Here is a 21,103-nt window from a genome sequence, read left to right as displayed (position 1 = left end):
CGGCTCAATCTACCCTACGGGATGATCCTGAGTTGGATCATGGAAAGAAAAGGGGTGGACATAAGCCGGACTGGAGCCAGACCCATTAGTGGGATGGTTTTCAATGCCCAAAACCTCCGCCGCAACGGCATCGACCACGTCGAAGAGGGACAGTACATCACCTTCGAGGAGGTTTGCCTGAAATCCCCAGTAGAACGACGAATGCTAGTGGATCAGTTGGACATCTCAAACAAGAAAATGAGACGGGCAATGCAAAAAAGCAAGGGGCAGGAGGAGCAGGAAGAAGAAAGCAAGCCTAGCCAACCTGAACGCGCACAGGGAAGGGGAAACACGGAGGACCGAGACGAGAGGTCCACCAACGAGCGCATCCTCGCGCAACTCATGAGGCAGAATCGGATCATGGATGAGGGATTCTCGTCCTTGATTCTCGTGATGAGATCATTGAACAGGAGAGTGGCGGCAATCGAGACCATACTTGGCACGCATGGAGCTTCAAGCTCGGGGACAGGAAACCAAGGTATACTCAAAATCTCAATCCTTGCCTATCTTCTGACCTAATTTACCCCCACTCTACACTCGCTAGATAACAAACTTGAGCCACATTTCCCCAATTAGAAAACCAAAACTGCATGACACCTAGGGACAAAGGGAGTGATCTGTGTCTGAGCTTCGGGGACAAAGCTCCTTGTAAGTGGGGGAAGGTGTAACCTATTTTCCTTGCTATAACTTATTCATTGGCTCCTTTTATAATCGTATGTGTAATTCTGTGATTGAGTCTTGATAGAGCATTGCCTAGGGTTTATATCGTGTTTATTTGATAATCTTGATGTTCTTGATATTGTGATTGATTATATGTATGATATTGTATTTTAATTATGTCTAGAGCTTGTCACTAGGGTTTATACCGTGAATCCCGTTGTTGTGATGTTCTTGGTATATTTGGGTGGGGTTGTGCATGATCAGGTGTTGAGTCTAGCCTAGGATTTATCTTTAAGACTTTACAAATAGATTTCTTGATGTTCTTGAGGTTCCAGATGCTCCTGAACCGTTATATGATTGATGTTGAGTCTTGGCATGTTTAGGAGTCGTGTTAGAATGTATTTGGAACGATTATTGATTTAATTCCGTTAATTGAATCCGTGATGTTGTCGTTATGTGTTGGAATGTGTCTGAACATGGTTTCGGGTTCCACGAGAGATCCCGGGACTGAAAATTTGTCTGCGTACCAGTGGGGGTAGGTGGGGGGATGACCGCCCACCACCTACCCACTGCCCGGCGTGCCCAACTCCAGCGGGCAGTGGCCTACCCGCCGGCCACCCGTTGGAATCATGGCTACCCGCCGGCGGGTGGCGACCACCCGCCACCCACCCGCTGGAAAGTGGGTACGGGGCGTCGTGTTTTCCCCCGTTAGTTGTTTCCTGTGTTCCGTTGTGTCCCGTTGTACCCCGTTTGTTGTGTATGAGTCTCGTTTGAAGTTTTGAATACCGTTCTAGGAATTTGTGTGTAGTACGTGTCGTTGTTGATACGTCTTGATAATTATTTGATTATGTGTTGATTGATTGAATGCTGATGAGTATCGTGGTCATTGCGCAATGGCCTGTGTGATAGATGATAATGATGTTGAGATTGTGATTGGTGGAAATGAATTGTTGGCGGTTGGCACAACGAGTGCCCGGTCATTGTACTAAAGGTACAGGCCTAGCGGTTACTGTGCTAAAGGCACAAACCCACCTTCGACTAGCTTGCCATTGAGAATGGATCAGGTTATAAGTGTTGTGGTGCCATGTCGGGGCTATATGCGCTGACCCCTTTGTAACACCCCCGATTTCCATATCAATTTAAACTTAAACATGCAGATAATTCTACCCATAAAAGCATACACAGCGGAAGACTAGATATGGAATATATGGAAAACGTAGAGTGCTATGCCACGCTCACTCAACAGTGAACGCACAGGCGTAAACATCTGCGCAAAATCCATTATTCAAAATAAAGTCAAGGACAGAAGGACTAAAGTCTAACATCGGCGCACAGGCCAAAACATAACCAAGTTCAAGGGGTCTAATCTAACAGTCTCTAGACCGCGCTCTCGTCTACTCAGCACCTGAAAGAAACACATAAAATAAGGGACGACGCCCGGTTAGCGAATGATGCTGGTAACCCACCAATACATGTGAAATATCATAGGTAGATAGTTTATATATACAAAAGTCTTTTGCGAAACGGAATATTGTATATATCACTTCAAAACCAAGATAGAGATCAACACAAGACTCTATGCACTCTCAATAAAGATAAGGGAACATATCCCAATACGTCAAGAAGCAATAATGACTCACAAGAACGGCTCAAGGCATAATCTACCATCACACAGTAGATTAACACCCGACATGCATAACACAAGAGAAATAAGGACTCAACCATTAGCAACACATTGCCTTTGTGACAACACACGTCACAAATAGAGAAACACACAACAACGGCTACACAAGTCTTCGTGACATCACCCATCACGAATTGATATGCCTTCCTTATGCCCGGTTCCAAACTTTTGGCTACCCCCGACCTTATATCTAGTTCCAACCTTTACCTCCAGGACCCCTGTACGCCAAGTCCAACCTTATTCCCCTGAGGACCGTCGTCCCCTCTCCGACAATCTCCAACAATACCACCGATTTCATAGTACACGAGGATACCGATCACACACGGCAACACATGCCACCCAAGAAATACGTGAACCTTACACACAGGTCACAAACTCCATAATCGCGTCATGGCCACCACGATGACCGCTGCCGTACCTTGGTGACTAATGTCCCATACCATTAATCGCGCAATCCAGGTATAGCTACACACACCACACCACAACAGTAATCAATCAACGGATCACAATGAAGATATGAAACCATACTCAATCAAGGAATGGATCACAGTCCAACAACAATGATGATTAACACAAGTCATCATCAACAAATAGGAAAGGACAAACAACACACACGCTAGCATTTAAACACCAAACTAGCATGCTTGTCAAACGGGTAAACCAAACATAATTCTGAAAAACACGCAAGGCTCATCATGGTTCAACGAATCACAAGGTTGAACACTTAGCACGATTCAAGACACCAAAACCTATATGGATTCCTACCATATAGTTCTAGACATACGAAACATCAAGAAGACGCTCAAATAGTTCCACAAAAGAACATCGGGAAGTCAAAAGACCAAATACCAAGTCAAAAGAATCACGGGGAACAAATTCCCCAACAACCACATAACGTTCCCCCGCGGGTGGGGCCACGGGTGGACCACCACCCGTGGTTCCACCCGCGGGAACCCTTTGTCCCACGAGTGTGTACCCCACGGGTGGGGCGGCGGGTCGGCCACTGACCGCCGTTCCGCCCGCGGGTACACCACCTGTACCAAAATAATCCCTTCGGGGATTTTCAACTCCAAGCTCAAATTCAAGTCCAAAACATGCCAAATCTCACCAAACACAACAAAATGACTTGAATCAAAGGAATAGCCAAGCAATTGCATGCAAGAACCCTAATAACAAGCTCTAGATATGCATTTTCACAAGACAATGCATCAACACTCACATTTCATAGCAAAATCATATGTAGAATCCAATAAATCATCATATAGGTAAGCAAAATAGAGTTTGTAGAGCATGGGTTACCTCTTGTAGACAAAAACCTTCACTTAACACTTCACCAAGCTCCTAATAGGGTTCACCTTCCACACCCATTTCAAGAACACACCAAAAGATCATAAAGATTATACCTTTAAGGAAAAACACCTTAGAAAACACTAAAAACACAAGATAAGCATAGATCTTACCCTCCTAGATGCTCAAAGGTAGGAAAGCTGGAATCTTGAAGACAAACTTTGAGGATTTGGCAAAGCTTCAACTTGGCTTGGAAGAAAAGCTATCTAACTTTTAGAGAGAAGGAGGAGCTCAAATTTAGGAAGTGTAAGGGGAAAGAATGAGGAGTGTCCTCTAGGTTAGCTTGCAATTCTAAGATAGGGTGAAATGTCTTTATTTCCCTTACTAAAAATGAAGAGGTGTAAGGGAACAAGGGAACCACTCATAAAGCTTTAGGTACAACATTTGACTTTGGGTTGACTAGTCAATTACTAGTCCCCGACTATTAAATTTTTCAGGAATTTAAGTAATTAAATTATCAATAGGATTAGGATTAATTACTTAATTAATCCCTTAATTGAATTTGGATTACGGGGTGTCACTCCCTTGGTATTGGCACTAGAGGTACGGATCATGTGAATGGCACTGCGCCGCTATCTTGATATGTTGGTGGTTGATAGGTGGTTTGTCAGTGGGGGCATGTAGTTACCCGGAGGAATAAGGGAGGCGATATAAGGGTGTCCTGGAGGTATAGGTTGGAATTGATATAAGGACGGAGAGAGCTACAAGGTTGGAACTTGGTATAAGGTTGGAAGATGGATTGTGTGGCTTGATGATTGCTTGTTAAATGATTGTTGTGGATTCCTTGTTGTCTCTATTTGTTATTTATGTGCTTATCTGCCTATCGTGTCTTGTAACATGTTCGTAGGATGCATGATAGTCTTTATAATTACTCTATAATGTCGTGTTTGTTGTTGTGTCTTGAGTCGTGTCTTGGATTTAAATTAGTGTTTCGTAAGTATATATATATATATATATATATATATATTTCAGTTTCAAAATGATTTCTTATATTTACCTATATTGTACATAACACGTTGGAATGACTTACCAGCATTATACGCTGACGGTTGTTACACCGCATGTTTTTCAGGTACAGATTAGTAGCTTGGAGTGCGCTAGTTAGATTCCTGGATCTAGTCGGAATAGCCTTAGATTTAGTTAGACGGCCTGCGAGCCCTGATTTGTACGCAATTATGGATTTATGGATTTATATTTAGATTAGTTAGTTTAGGCTGTGCATCTAAGTTCTCCAGCTTAGATGTGGCATAGCAGCCTGACTATTATGTTTCGTTTATGCTCTGTTTGGGAGTTATCAATAGATTTGCCTTTATTTCCTAAGCTTAAAAGTTTTAAAAATTAGGGGTGTTACACAAATCATCGGAACAGCAACGTTTTTGCAAATTCCGAGATGCCAATTGATGGCGGCAACGTTGGAAACGATATTTGCATGGCAGTTGCAAAATCTCACGATAGTGCTTCGGAGAACTTTGGTTTACGAACCGGTAGACTAGTGGTTGGTGGCACACAATTGGTACCTATTGTGATGCCTAGTGGGTCGACTAAAAGCCACGAAGGATCCAATGACTATGTGATCACTACATGGTCTGAGGATTATTGTAGTGTGAACAACGACCTCAACCATAATCAAAGGAAAGGCACACGAAAGTTTAGGACAACTTCACCTTCGTTAAAGAATGTTGATGGTTGGACGAGTGAGGTCACAACCAAGGTATCCCCGATGTGCGTTAAGGGACCACCCTTCGTGGAGTGGACGATTGTTTCCAATGTATTTTCCTATTTATTTATTTTTAAATAAATGTTGCATCATGCTTATGATACATTTTTATTATTGAATAAAAATAAGTTGTTCCATTTATGTGTTTTGAACTTTGTATATTTTAAAATATTCTTGTGTGATATTTTAATATATAAAATATTCAATATGGATGCCCAGTGCATCACGTAGCATTATTTGGAAAATGCTAAAATGGCCTAAGGGCCGAAACGAAACATAACAAATGTGTTACAGGTTGAAATCTCGTAACGGACTTCGGTCCTAGTTCATATTGAACGATATAGATTTCAAGTAAGATTAATTTGTCAAAAAAATGGGATAGCTATATAATCGTGAGCGTCACAACTCAAGTGTTTGAATATTTTTAAATAATATTCTGAGTACGATTATATAAGCTTGGTTCAACTAGTCGGAAAATTGTGTTAGAATTAACTTGATCAAAAATTCCAAATTATACTAGTATGAAATGTAATTTGAGACAAATTGTTGGGACGTCAAAATTAAGCTTGAGCTTAACGGAAAATGCTAATTGAATTTAGCATTCTTGTAGTGCTAATTGTAGTGCTTAATAGATGTAACACCCCGTAAATTTACCCTTCAAACCCGAATTAACTATTCAATTAATTCATAAGTTCCCCATCCGTATTTCAATGATTTCCATTAGGAGTGGTTAAAAGGATTTAATGTGACCAAAATCCCTTATTTATAGATATGGTCCATGATGGACCGTGGACCTTTGTCTAAAATAGAGCCTTGGAGCCTGTTAGAATAAATAAGGAGGGCCCATCTACCTTTCAGATTTCTCTAGGGAATCCTAACCTATATAAAAAGGAATTAGAAAGCATTTAGAACCCTTTCACCCATCCCGGCCTATTCCCTCATACTCGAAAATCCCTCACAAAACCTAGTCAAAGAATTCTCCATCTTTTCCACCATTGAAGGATATCAAGTTTAGACATTTCCCTATCACCAAGCTTAGGAAAAATCAATTGGAAGAGGACCTTGAAGAAAGATCTTAGGAGTTGTGAGAAGTTTAATTAGGCTAAAAGGTAACCCATGTCTTACAAAACCTATTTTCTTTGCTATATTATGATTTATTGGTATCCTTGAATGATGGAATACATTATCTTGTGATTATACCTTGATAGAGCTTGTATTTAGGGTTCGTATCGGATTTCTTGGCATTCTTGATGTTCTTGATATTTTTGAGCGATTGTATGCATATTTTTGTGTTTAAGCATGTTTAGAGCTTGTGTTTAGGGTTCAATAATGTCATTCTTTGGGTTATTCTATGTATTCAAGTCCCTATTATTGTTGGTGTGAGTTTTGATGTGTTTGGACTTGAAATTGGGCAAAATTGTTTAATTCCCGAAGTGGAAAATTTACCACAGGAGTATGTTCCAGCGGGTAGTCGGTGGGGGGGGGGGGGGAGGGTCGAATCCCCACCTGACCACCCGCTGGTCACAAAGTACATTCCGGCAGGCGGCAGGCGGGTGGACGACCACCCGCTGGAACAGTAAAGTTCAGCCGGCGGGAGGTCGGCGGGTGATTGTCCACCCGCCGTACCACCCGCTGGTGCCCGGCGCACGGTGGTCCGTTGGCCTTCGTTTGGTCGATCCCCGTGCCCCGAAGTGTCTTCTTTGATGTTTGTAAGTCTAGAATGATATCCTAAGTGCTGTAATAGGATTTGTGAGTCTTGGATCATGTACGTGGTCTGGTCTTGTATCTCATCAGTCCAAAGTAGAGTCTATGATGTTTCTTATGAGCCTTATGATTGTCTCGATGTTACTTGTCATCATGAGTTTGTATATATGTCGTACCCTTCCCCGATTATCCCTTGATGAAACTATTGTTGAGTCTTAAATGTTATGTGAATGTCCATGTATGGTAAAAGATATGAGATTGGCGGTATGATGCACTGTGTGTGCTTATGTTACGGTGCTGCGGTACCTATGTTATGGCACTGCGTGTGCTTATGATATTGCGCTGCGGTGCAATTATGATTATGGCACTGCATGTGCTGAGATCGGCGGACAAGTCAACGGAAAAGCAGGCGGGGAGCATTACTCCGGAAGGATAAGGTTGGACTGGCGTACAGGGTGGTCTCGGAGGTAAAGGTTGGAACTGATATAAGAATGGAGCGATGTAAAGGTTGGAACTTGGTATAAGGTTGGAACATGGACATGTCATGTGGTCGTGGTTTGTATTCTTGTATTCTTAATGTTTTCTTATCATGTCGATGTTAATGGTATGTCATGAGTCTGATTATGTTTATGAGTGTACCTTCCTACGAGTCAATATCTTGATTTTAAAGCTAAAGTTGTATAGGACTATATTTATGTATTCCCAAGTCTCAAAATGGTTTTTTTATATCTATATATATTGTACTCAACGCGTGGGAGTGGGTTACTTAGCATTATTCGCTAACGGTTGCTACACGATATGTTTTTTAGGTACAGACTAGTTGATTAGAGAGTGCGCTAGACGGAGCCATGGTTCCTAGTTTTAGATAGTGTTAGCTTTGGTTTTGACGGCCTGTGAGCCATGATGTTATTCAAACGATTTTTATGGATCATGACTAGTTAGTTAGTAGCCTGTGCATCTAAGTTCTTAGCTTAGATGTGGCATAACACCCCCAACTCTTATGTTTAGCTTCCGCTTATTTTGGTATTAATGATAGACTTATTCATATTTCTTAAGCTTAAAATGTTTTAAAATATGCCTAAAAATCAGGGGTGTTACAATAGCACTGGACGTCCAAAATGTTGATTAGCACTGTGCAAAGGGCTAATTAAATTTAGCATTATAAAGTGTTATGTGATTATCACATAAGAAGCTTGCTAACGTATGAATGGTACGTGGCAGTACCTAATCATATTTGTGATTAAGCTTTGTTTTGCTTAATCATGAAGTTGGACAGCACTAGAATGTGCTTAAGGTAATTAGCAACGCTTTGCGCTATTGAATTATAATGCAACCAGCTGGTGCATTTAAAATTCACAGTAACGATTTGGTGCTTTGCTAAGCACCGAATGATGCTTCAATATCGGAAGCACTGATTCGTGGTTTTAGCTTCGGTCAATCCTGAATGGATTCGCAAGTGCTGATTTGTTCGCACCTACTAGATGTGTTAATTTGCAGCACATGTTTATTCTTTATAAGAATAAAAGAGAAAACCAAATTAATCGTGGATTAATGCGGTTATGAACGATCAATGTGGTGAATATGAAACACCTATTGGTGATTTCTGCGCAAGCATTGGTATCGTACTCGAGCGTATGGCACGGTGTTCACCTCAATCGAACGATGTTGCCGAACATAAATATCAAGACGTTGATAAGTTCGGGTCTACTTCAAAGTGTGTGGGGTGAGACAATACTTTGGACAAGTAAGGACCTTTTAAATAAGTTACCCGCATGAAACTCGATAAGGATTCTTATGGGTTGTGGCCAGGTAGGAAGCTTTCCTACTAACACCTGAAATGTGGGGGTGTCTTGCCAAAGGAGTTTATTAGTTCTTAGTACACGAGTCCTATAGTTTGGATGTACATAAGAATATGATAAATTGAATCAAGAAATTCATCGTTCTTTACAAGATGCATTTCTGTGAAGGTTCAATAAGGAACCTAGCACGATGAAAAAGAACGTTTGGCGTAGCTATGGTTGGAGGGTCTGAAATAGAACCCGAGCTCAAAGCTAGACGTAGCAAAGGATTGAAAAATTCTTTGGTCTAGATTTTCGGACGTACATGCTAGAATGTGATGCGCATATTATAACTTGTTTACTAGAAAATGAACCAGATTTTCTGACAAGCGTGTTAGAAAATTAGCCTCAAACGTGTGTAGAATCTGTGACTTCTACGAGAGGACCAATGTGGAAAGATGCTACAAAAAATGAAATAGATTCTATCTTAGAGAATCATGCTTGGAACTGGTTGTTCTTCCTCCGGGTTGTAAAACCTTTGGATCTTAATGGATCAGGTGTCGGAAGATAAAAACTGGTTGGTTATATTGAAGTAAATGGTCGGGCCTGTAATTGTAGATTACATGCAACGCAAGTGCCACGGTTACTTCAATATATATTCTCTTGCGATAAGAATGAAATCCATAAGTATGATACTTGCCATAGCCATTTAAGCGAGATTTGGAAGTTCATCGAAATAGATATACCGCTTTCTTAATGAACATAGAACGACCTAAGGGTCTTGTGGTTCCGCGCCGTGAAAAGAAAGTGTGTAATTGGTGAGATCATTGCACGGTTTGAAACAATTGTCTTAGCATTTGGCATGTGAGGTTTTGATCATGCAGTGATGACCAACGATTTTAGTATAAACAAAGGTGACAAGTGTGACTACGAAATGCGTACGATAAACGATGATATCACTATTTGTTTATACACGATAAACTCATTGTGGGTAGTAACGATCAAATGATCAAATGTACTAGGAACATGTCAAATTTGATATTTGACATGAAGGATATGGGTTTGGCGGATTAGTCTTCACGATTAAAATCGTGAGATGACCGTATGGACTGTGGTAAGCCAATCTCATTGTGTTGATTGAATCCTTGAAAGGATAATAATCTGGTGGCTTGGACACCATTAGATACTAACGTACAACTAGCCAATAATCATGAAGATTGTTTTTCTCACAGAGAATACATTCATATTATTGGTAGTTTAATTGTATCTAATGAGTTGTACTAGGCCGGATATTGCCTTTGTGGTTAACGAACTCGGTAGACATACAAGAGTAACCCTAGTGATACGCATTAGAAGGCAATAGTGAGAGTTATGAGATACTTAAGGTATACTCGTGACTTTGGACTGCACTACGTGGGATATCTAGCTGTACTTCGAAAGTATAGCACGTTAACCGAATATCAAAGAACTTTAAGGCTACATGTTTATGTAGGTCAGTGCATTCGGTTGTATGGAAATTCTCGAAACGACTTGTGATAGCTAAGTTCCATGACGGAATCTAAGCTGAGAGCCTTAGACATGTGTCGCGAAAAGGTTGAATGGCTACGCCATTTGTTTGAGGATATTCCTATTTGGGAAAACTCGTACCTCCAATTTGTGTGCATTGCGATAGTCAAGCCAAAATTGGTTAAGTACGGAGTTAGATGTGCAATGGTAAGTCTAGACTTATAAGTCGTAGACATAATACCATTAAGCAATTCCTCACAACAGGTGTTATCTCTATTGACTACGTGAGGTCAAAAGATAACGTAACGGCCGCTAACTCGCTAATTTGAGGGTAAGCAAATGGTTGTTGAGAAGTTGAAACGAGGAATGTGCCTAAAACCCATGGTATAAAAGTTCTATAGTGGACACCCAACCTAGTTGGCACCTAGGTTCAATGGGACAACTAAATTATGGAATGGAGTGTGTCACTGTGGGGGTCTCAGACTCCCTACCACTCCTCGTTAGAATAGAGACTCCCGCACGAGGCTAGCACGTTGATGCTTTAATGATTCGAACTCCTGGGCTAACTTGATGCAGCCTGCCAACTTAACACTTGCATTAGCACACCACTTCCAACTCTCCACAAAGCAACGCTTGAAAACTCCAAGGCTTCGGTTCGGATGAAAGACCAAAACAGGAACGGTAACAAAGGAGAAAGGTAACTCAGGGGAAGAAGGCTCACAAGAAGGGATTCGGTTCAACAGAAAGGATTAGAGCGAAAGGTTTGGGTTCAGAAACTCAAGGACCTCGTTACTTAGGAGTAGGATCAAAGTCATCAAAGTTGCAACTTAGGAAATAAGATTGCCACCTTGCACAGAATCGTTAGACGCGGGGAATACAAGAACGAGGTTCGATTCAAAGGGAAGGATCAAGGTAAAAGTTTAGGTTCAACAACAAGAGGAACATGTTGATTAAGAAGAGAAGAAAGGTAAACAAGACTACAACTTAAGAAGTAAGGAATCAAAACGAGGTTTTAGGGAGTTGAAAGAATTTCCTCACGGAGGGTACTCGGTTTAAAAACTCAAGGATAGCGTTGATTATAAAGGGAATCAAGATTTTCAAAATCACAACTTAGAAAAGATGAGGTTGCAACCTTGAACAGAATCAATTTCAAGAAGGGAACAAGAACAAGGTTTGAAAGAATTGAAAGGATTTCCTAATGAAGGGACTAGATTTAGACTCAAGAATAACGTAGGTTAAGGAGGAAATCAAGATTTTCAAGATTGCAACTTAGGAAAACGAGGTTGTCATCTTGTATAGAATCGAAGGAAACAAGAACGACGCTCGAAGAGATAGGAAAGATTTCTCGGAAACAGATAAGGGATGAAGATCGGTTTCAAGAGGTAAAAGGGTTCACGACTTTTGGCGAAACTTCGGCTTGACGCTGGTCACTACACTTGTCGAACTGAAGGCTCTCTACCTTGACTCAGACGCAGCTAAACTCCTAGACCTTGCCAGATTTCTTCATAAGCTGATGACACTGCCGCCTTGCACAAGATGGGTCGGAATGAAAACAAGGACAAGGTTCGGAAAGAATGATCACTTGACAAAAAGGGTGATAGGGTTTGTCTAAGGGGAAAGGAAAGATTAACGAGGGTCAAGGGTAACACTCAAACAAGCTAATGTTCGAAGCTAGCACGCAAGGAAAGGCACGAAGACGAAGGGAGGTGCAACAAAAGGGTACAAAACTTACTTCCACGGTTCCCACTTGCATCTGTCTCACAACTATTGATCTTGCCTTGCCGAGGTTGTTGTTGAATCCGTTGAAGTCTTCCTCTTAGCCTTGCACTCAAAGAACCGATGACCTTTCTTACCACAAGCAAAACACTATATTGGTTCCTAAGACAGACGACGCCGGGGTGGTCACTTCCACACTTCTTGCAAACGGAGCACCTTCCCTTAGCCTTGATCTTCCGGTTTCCTTTTTGAACTAGCTGAACTTGGTAGGGGTCGGCTGCACAAAGGTAGGCTTCCTTGACACGAACAGGATAGAACCGCTCACGTAACTTAACCTTCAGGTCTTCTCAACTGAACTCCGGATCTTGTCTACAGGCTGGCCTTTCAAGCATCCACCACAAGTCCGCTTCTTGCCGAGGGTAGAACGTAGCTAACTGTTCACTTGGCGATCCTCCGGGCAAACCACAGCTTCGAAGATCTTGCACGACGTCTCGATGATGTCATCCTCGACTTCTACAGCAAGAGCACGATCACGGGAGGAAACTCATGGCCCGCACCCTTACCTGGTGCCTTAACTAAAGAGAACCAAAACTAAAAGGAAAACAAAGCACAGACACACAACAGAAAACGACAAGAGAACTCACAACCTCGCCGCGCAACCTAGAGTCCTAAACCTAACACTTAGATTCTTAAGGTCGCTTAAGGGTCTCAAAACACACTTAACTACTTAGAAAGTCTAGACTTAACTCATCCTAGGCTCAAACCTAGGCTCTGATACCAACTGTAACACCCCCCCCCCCCCCCAAACAAGGTAGATAAAAATCCTTAACACATGCAGATTAAACGACAAAACTAGCACAGCGGAAGATAAAACGAAAACTGGATAAAAGAAATTCGAACGGGGTGTCACGCCACGTCTACCAAACACGGTAAATGCTACGGCAAACAATCTGCAAGTGTATACATCTATCCCAAAAACATCAATCTAAAACTGCATGGGCACACAGGCCGCAAAACAAGGATGAGGGTACTAAGCTACCAGGCACTAGACATCGCGCTCGTCTAGACATCACTTGAAATATACAAAGATAAACATTGGGACGACGCCCGGTCAGCGATAATTGCTGGTAACCCACCAATACATGTGAAATATCATACATAGATAGATATAAGATGTAAAACCATTTTCGAAACGGAATACATAAGTATATAAGTCAAAACCAAGATCAACAGTCAACACAAGACTCATCACTCACAAGGATAACACGGGGACACATCCCAAACCACAAAGGTTAACCACAACGCAAAGGATAAAGACAAGACCGATGGCAACACATGCCAAAACAACACATGCCTCCGTGACTACACACGTCACGAGAGAAGAACACACAACACCAGCTATACTAGCCCTCGCAACATCACCCATCACGAGTTGATATGCCTTCCTTATGCCCTGTTCCAACCTTATGGCTACCCCCAACCATATATCTTCTTCCAACCATTACCTCCAGGACCCCTGTACTTTTTAATCCAACCTTATTCCCCCGGGACCGTCGTTCCCCACTAACGACCACCAACGAGACCACCAATTCATAGTACACAAGGTACCGTACACGGCAACACATGCCCGGATAACACATGTTATCCCCCAAAAACGTGAACCTTACACAAAGGCCACAACTCCATAATCACGTCACGGCCACCACGAGGACCGCTGCAATACCTTGGTGACTAGTGTCCCATACCACTAATTGTGCAATCCAGGTAAAGCCACACACGCACCACAACTCAACAAGAGTCAAACAACGGATCACAACGAAGGTATGAAACATACTCAATCAAGGAACGGGTCACAGCCCAACAACATCAACGATGAATAACACAAGTTATCATCAACCAAACGAAAGGTACAAACAACACACACGCTAGCATTTAGACAACAAACTAGCATGCCCATCAACGGGGAAACTCAAGATAGTTCCGAGGAACACACAAGACACCTCTTGGTTCAACGAAACACAATGTTGAACACTTAGCACGATTCAAGACACCAAAGTCCTACATGGATACCTACCATATAGTTCTAGGCTTACGAAACATCAAGAAGACACTCAAATAGTTCCACAAAAGAACAACGGGAAGTCAAAAGACCAAATACCGAGTCAAACGGATCACGGGGAACAAATCCCGAACAAACTCCACCGTGTTCCCCGCGGGTGGACCCACGGGTAGGCCCCTACCCGTGGTTCCGCCCGCGGGTACACTACCCACAAGCCTATGTACCTGCGGGTGGGCGGCGGGTAGGGCTCTCCCCGCCGTTCCGCCCGCAGGTACATACTTCTATGCAAAAAGATCCCTTCGGGGATTTTTATCTCCAAACTCAAATTCAAGTCCAAAACATGCCAAATCTCACCCAACAGAACAAAATGACTTGAATCATGGAAAATGCCAAGCAATGGCACAAAGGAACCCTAAACACAAGCTCTAGATATGCAATATCACAAGACAAATGCATAAACCCTCACATTTCATAGCAAAACACATGTAGAATCCAAGAAATCACATATAGGTAAGCAAAATAGGTTTTGTAGAGCATGGGTTACCTCTTGTAGACCAAAAGACTTCACTTTACACCACAACAAGCTCCTCACAAGGCTTATTTTCCAAACCCACTTCAAGATTAAACTAAAAGATCATAAAGATCCTACCTTTAAGAAAAAGACAACTAAGATGGGACCAAAAACACAAGGTGAACTTAGATCTTACCCTCCTAGATGCCCAAATAGGTGAAAGGTTGAATCTTGGTAGCAAATCTTGGAATCTTGACAAGGGTCTCAACTTGGCTTGGAGAATAAGCTACACTTCTTTTCTAGAGAGAAGGTAGAGCTATTTTCTAGGAATTGTAAGGAATGAAATGAAAAGCCTTCTAGGTTAGGTTACAATACTAACTCTTGGTGAAAAGTCAAGAATACCCTTACTAACCCTTAGAAAGTGTAAGGAACAAGGGAACTCCCCTCAAAGCTCAAGGTACAACACAACTTTAAGGTTGACTAGTCAAATACTAGTCCTTGAGTATTAAAAATCAGGATTTTAGGAATTAATTCTTCAAATAAAATAGGATTAATTGAATTTAATTATTCAATTACTCCATGGATTGAATGTGGATTTTTGGGGTGTCACACAGCTCATCCCTTGGGGAGAACGAAGAAGAAATATACGGTATGACGCTTTTAACCAACGGAAGGACAACATTGGAAAGGATTCGAAAGTCAAACTTTTGTTTTTAACTACTAAAAACTGGTATGTGTTGTGCTTTGAACTTTGAATATATATTGTATATTTGTAATATCAAAAAGTCATGTGGAACATGAAAGATTTGAAAGTAAAATTAGTCAATTTAATTCAATAAATATTAAAATAAGTAACCCAAACATCCGACCGGCAAATTATGCCCTGGACCCGTGTCCACAATTATTATGGACACGGGCCCAAAACGACATCGTTTTTCAAAAAAAATGCGTCATTTAGTTAAAAAAAAAATCGTGCGCGTTTTGCCGTTAACGCCGTTATTTTTTTTTTGGATTATGAATGTACAGTTATGCCGTTATGAATGTACAGTTATGCAATTATGAAATTATGAACACAGAGCTCTAACATTATGAACTTACAATTATGAACATATATAGTGATAAAATTATGCCCATGGAGCTTTAAAATTGTGAATATAGAGCTTCGAAGATTATGAATGTACAGTTATGGAGTTATGAATGTACAGTTATAGAGTTATGAATCTACAGTTATGGAGTTATGAATCTACAGTTATGAGATTATGAATCTACAGTTATGGAATTGTGAATGTACAGTTATTGATCGAATTATGAACAAAGAGCTCTAACATTATGAACTTACAATTATGAACATATAGTGATAAAATTATGAACATAGAGCTCTAAAATTGTGAACATAGAGCTTCGAAAATTATGAATGTACAATTATGGAGTTATGAATGTACAGTTATGGAGTTATGAATGTACAGTTCAGTGCCTAACGGCACTGTTACCCGTGTCTAGCAAGCATGCTGGACACGGGTCCAACGCATAACGATTGCGTCCGACCGATTTACATGGAAAACAAATTGGGCCTCCAAATCTTTAATCGAAGTCCGTCCGTTCGGATTGAACACCCAGACACCCAAACTGCTGAACCCGTTCGTTGCTCAACCCTAATTTTATTAAAGAGTTAATACCCAAAATCGTCCTCGACTATAGTGGTTTTTCTCAATTTCATCCTAAACGACTTTGGTGACCTAATATCGTCCCAGACTTTTGTGTTTCGCTCAAATTGGTGTTAAATAAAGGGACAATTCAGTAATGTCAATATTGATCTCTCTTTACTTTCAACTTGTTAAGTGCGAAATTCCTCTTTCTTGTACGTCCCGGACCTGCAAATCAAATTTTATATTCGCAGTTTTAGGAGTAATTCTGGGAGTAATTCGTAAAAAAAAAAAAAAAAAAAAAAAAGGATTTCGCAGTTCACATGTTTATGAGTAAAGAGATGCCAATATTAAAATTACTGAATTGTCTATTTATTTAACACCAAATAGACAGAATAACAAATGAGGGACTAAATTGAGCAAAAACACAAAAGTCTGGGACTAAATTGAGCGAAACACAAAAGTCTGAGATGATATTAGGTCACCAAAGTCGTTTAGGATGAAATTGAGAAAAACCACTATAGTCGAGGACCATTTTGGGTATTAACTCTTTTATTGAACTATAAAATAAATAAAGTTGCAAAAAAGACACAATGATAAATATAAGTCCTTTTTTATAGATCCCTTGCATATGAGTTTAAAGAAACTGAATAATGAAAATATATATTGTTAGCTTATCTTTAATTTGTTAACTGTGAAATGACAAAAATTTAAACAAACAACTAATTGTGACAAGAGAAAAGAGTTCAGAACATGTAGTAATATATCATAATAATCAAAGACTAAGGGTCGAGAGGCATTAGTCAATGATATGATGACAGCGAATTGAATGTCTCTTTGAAAGGAAAGAAAAAGCTATTGTCGCAATTATTGAATCAATATTGAACCCAAAAACAAAGTAGGCTGCTTGAAGAAGAAAAAAAAAAAAAAAAAAAAAAAAAAAAAAAAAAAAACTCAGTATTATTTTTGTTTGGATGAAATTTAAGAAATTGCATCTTTTTCCGTTTAAATTTTTTTAAAAAATAAACATATTATTTGAGGTGGTGGTTGTAGTGGTGATGATAGCGATAGCCATGGTGGTAGTAGTTATGGAAAGGCCACATGTCCTCTTTTATAGATAAGATAAGATTGTTGACACACCAAGAGCAAATTGTGATTATATGATAAAAGAAAAAAGAAGATAAAATTTAAAAAGTCCTTATTGGAGAAGACATAAATGCCCCTGGTTAATTTGGTAAAGTAAGGGCATTCTTGTAATTGGCTTACACGAAGGTTGTTATAACCGTTTCTTGCTTTGATGGCCTGGATATATATTCGAATGTATTCAGCTTCATTCCAGCTAATGAAAACACTTTCTTCCTTTCCCGCTTCTATCTTCTCTCTTCGTCTTGTTCAACACTGAGATTCCGAAATGGTATCAGAGCCACGGCGAGCAAGTTACGCCGCCGCAGTCAGTGGCTCTGGCGAGTCTAGTCAGGGAGTTCATGCAGGATCTCCGATCATTGGATCTCCTGTTCGCGCACCTCCGGTGATCAACGCACAGAGAGTTCCGCAGAGGAACAATACCAGTGAAGATATAGACAATCCTTTGTATCTAAATGTCAACGAGAACGCCAATGTGGTTCTAGTCAGTCCACCTCTCACCGGCAGTGGAAACTACAGTTCGTGGAGCATCTCCATGCGCGTTGCCCTCGAGGTGAAGAATAAATGGGGCCTGGTTGACGGAAGCTTCATCGCGCCGGAATACGGCCATGCTCAGTACGGTGCTTGGAGAAGATGCAACCTCATCGTCAAGGCATGGATCCTGAAATCTGTCAACACTTCAATAGCGCAAAGTGTAATGTACATGGAGGAGGCCAAGGAAATCTGGAATGATCTGCGAAGACGATTCTCGCAAAGAGATGCACATCGCATCTCATCTCTGCAAAACGAAATCTATGGCCTAAGACAGGGAAGCATGACTGTCAACGATTACTATACAGGCTGCCGGACTCTTTGGGAGGAGATGAATGCTCTTCGTCCTCTTCCGATCTGTAAGTGTGTTCCACGCTGCTCGTGTGATTTAGTAGACGAAATCAGGAAAGACAGAGAAATCGATCAGATAATTAGATTTTTGCAAGGTTTGAATGAAGAATACAATTCTTTGAAATCTGGAGTCATTGTGCTTGATCCTCTTCCCGAGTTGCATAAGATATTCGTGATGGCTGAGAAGTTTGAGAGACAGCTTAACATCACCAACTTGAATAGCATTGGATTGGAGATCGCTCATGCTAATGCAGTAGAAACCGTACAGGACCATTCTGATGATTCTAACACCAGTGTTAATTTTGTTAATAGCAGGAAACCAATTCAATGAGTATGGGAGCAGGAACTAAGAACACAGCTAGGTGCACCTTTTGTGGAATGAGTGGACATACATGTAACACCCCAGATTTTCAAGACATTTAAAACTTATAATAAAGGTAGGGAATCTTATTAAATCCCAAGATATAAATACAAGCGTTCGGGGTGCTATGCCACACCTGGGCTAGAGAACCCAAGTGCACAGGCTAACTAACTAATATCCTCAAAGCGTAAATACGTAAACGTGGCACGCAGACCAAAAGGGAAACTATCTACTTCTAAGTTCTAGCGCACTCCAGTGACTTAATCTTCTGTGCCTGAAAGCCAAATATATCTGTTCAGCGAGAGATGCTGGTAACCCACTCCAACGCGTTGAAATACAATATATAGAGATATATATAGATATACGAAAACCATTTTAAACATGAAGATGTATCCTACGAACTCTAGCTTTAAAACCGGGAATTACTCGACAGGTAAGGCCAGACACAAGCAACAATTATAACGAGCATATGCAGTTCACAACAGATAAGGCAGATAAGGCAAAGCATAAACAATGATCATAACCCAACATGAACAATCCCCAATATAAATCCCATAGTCACATCCCCCAAGACACTCGTAATCACAACTCGTCCATGTCACAACACATAACACACTTTGTTGGCGCCACAGGACCAATCGCATGCCCATACATGAGGGTCAGCGCATATAGCTCTGACACGGCCCCGCAGCACCCTGCCCCGTATCGCAACACGGAGGGGTCGATCGCAACCGACCGATGAACCGCAGCTCATCATAGTGTTTGATCGCAACCAAACAGTGGACCGCAGCCCAAGAGAATGTCATCTGACCGCAGCCAGGAAAAAGGACGAACCGCAGCTCGTATAGAAACGTTTGATCGCAACCAAACGGTGGACCGCAGCCCAAGAGTATCAATCTGACCGCAGCCAGCTTCTGAACCGCAGCTCAGGATAACCAATCCGATCGCAACCGAATTGGGGTAACACACACATAACACATAGCAAGCACATGCAACCCACATTACACATTAGGAAGGGGGAGAAAACGTATAACAAAACCTATGCGTGATCCATCACTTACTAAGAATAGTCCTAAGGGGTTCATACTTCTTCCACCTAGGTGAACGGGATACCAATTCCACTAGCATGCAATATAATAGACTCATAAACCTACGAACGGTACCCGAAACATAAAACTAGACATAGGCACGATAAACGGAGTCCGTTGGGACACCACGGGTAACGGGGAACATCAAACGGGGAAGCCGGGGTCCCGGGTGGGATAATTTTCCAGCGGGTAGCCGGTGGGTGGGGGCCACCCGCCGGCTGCCCGCCGGATTCTACTGTTCCGGGCAGCGGGTCGCCGGCGGGCAGCTGCCCGCCCGCCGGCCACCCGCTGCCGGGCGGTGTTTTACGGCCATGGGTAGGTGGCGGGTCCCCTACCCCCCACCTACCCCCCACTGACTCTTTTCATCACTTTTCGCCCCGGGAACCGTTGTGGAACCCGAAACCATGCTTAGACACTTTTCAATGCAATTAACGACAACACGTAGACAATTAACGATTCAAATACAAGAAACGAACGGCACATAACCTATCATGCTTTTCTAAATATAATCAACACCCAAACATGCGATTTCCCCACCCGATAATCCAAGAATAAGATTATACGATACAACCTAGGGTTCCAATCACTTTTATATCAACAAGAATACGGTTCGTCTTCTAATTGCAAGATTCGGTAAGAATAACACATAAACATCAAGAGCATCACACAATTATCAAGAACGACACATAACCATCAAGAACTCCATATAATCATCAAGAATTCCATAATCATCAAGAATCTCCCAATATCAAGATTATCAAGATCTCTCATGGGATCATCACATCAAACATCAATAATAATCATCATATCTCGCCAATACACAATAATATGGGGGAAACCCTAAGGGGGAATCATAGCTATGAAAATAGGTTTTGTTGAGACATGGGTTACCTCTTAGCCTTAATTAATTCCTTGGCTATGAAGGATCTTTCTTTAAGCTTCCTTGCTTTCTTGATTTCTCCTAAGGGGATTCTTGGAGCTCTTTTGGGGTGGTGGGGCGTTATTCTTGTGGGGGATTCTAGGTGCCTCCTAAGTTCCCTATTTATATATTTAAGACTCCTAGTTAGGGCCTGAATGGTATGGGTTTACTAATTCTATTCCTTATAGGGCTAGGGCTTGTTTTAGGGATAAGGGTCCATGGTCCATAGTGGACCATATTAATTAAAGAGGATCCTAATCATAATCTGAATAGTAAAAGGCCTACTTCCTTTATTCCTAACAGGCTTAAGATTCTTATTCGGGCAAGGGTCCACGGTTCATGATGG

General features: G+C 41.4%; 1 protein-coding gene across 1 annotated transcript; it reads left to right on the top strand.

The window, feature by feature from the left end:
* The first annotated feature begins 17,775 nt into the window (after positions 1-17,775).
* LOC109183663 lies at positions 17,776-18,720 on the top strand. The gene has a single exon (XM_019333718.1). The coding sequence runs from the start codon at positions 17,776-17,778 to the stop codon at positions 18,718-18,720; it is 945 nt and encodes a 314-aa protein (XP_019189263.1).
* Positions 18,721-21,103: the final 2,383 nt, after the last annotated feature.

The sequence above is a fragment of the Ipomoea nil genome, unplaced genomic scaffold (genome assembly GCF_001879475.1).
Source record: "Ipomoea nil cultivar Tokyo-kokei standard unplaced genomic scaffold, Asagao_1.1 scaffold1149, whole genome shotgun sequence".
Lineage (NCBI taxonomy): Eukaryota > Viridiplantae > Streptophyta > Magnoliopsida > Solanales > Convolvulaceae > Ipomoea > Ipomoea nil.
The sequence above is the reverse complement of the archived record's forward strand: the minus strand, read 5'-3'. Positions and strand labels throughout refer to the sequence as shown.

Bases quoted from the DNA above. Each gene is read 5' to 3' on its own strand.
- LOC109183663 (XM_019333718.1), top strand. From the start codon at position 17,776: ATGGTATCAGAGCCACGGCGAGCAAGTTACGCCGCCGCAGTCAGTGGC.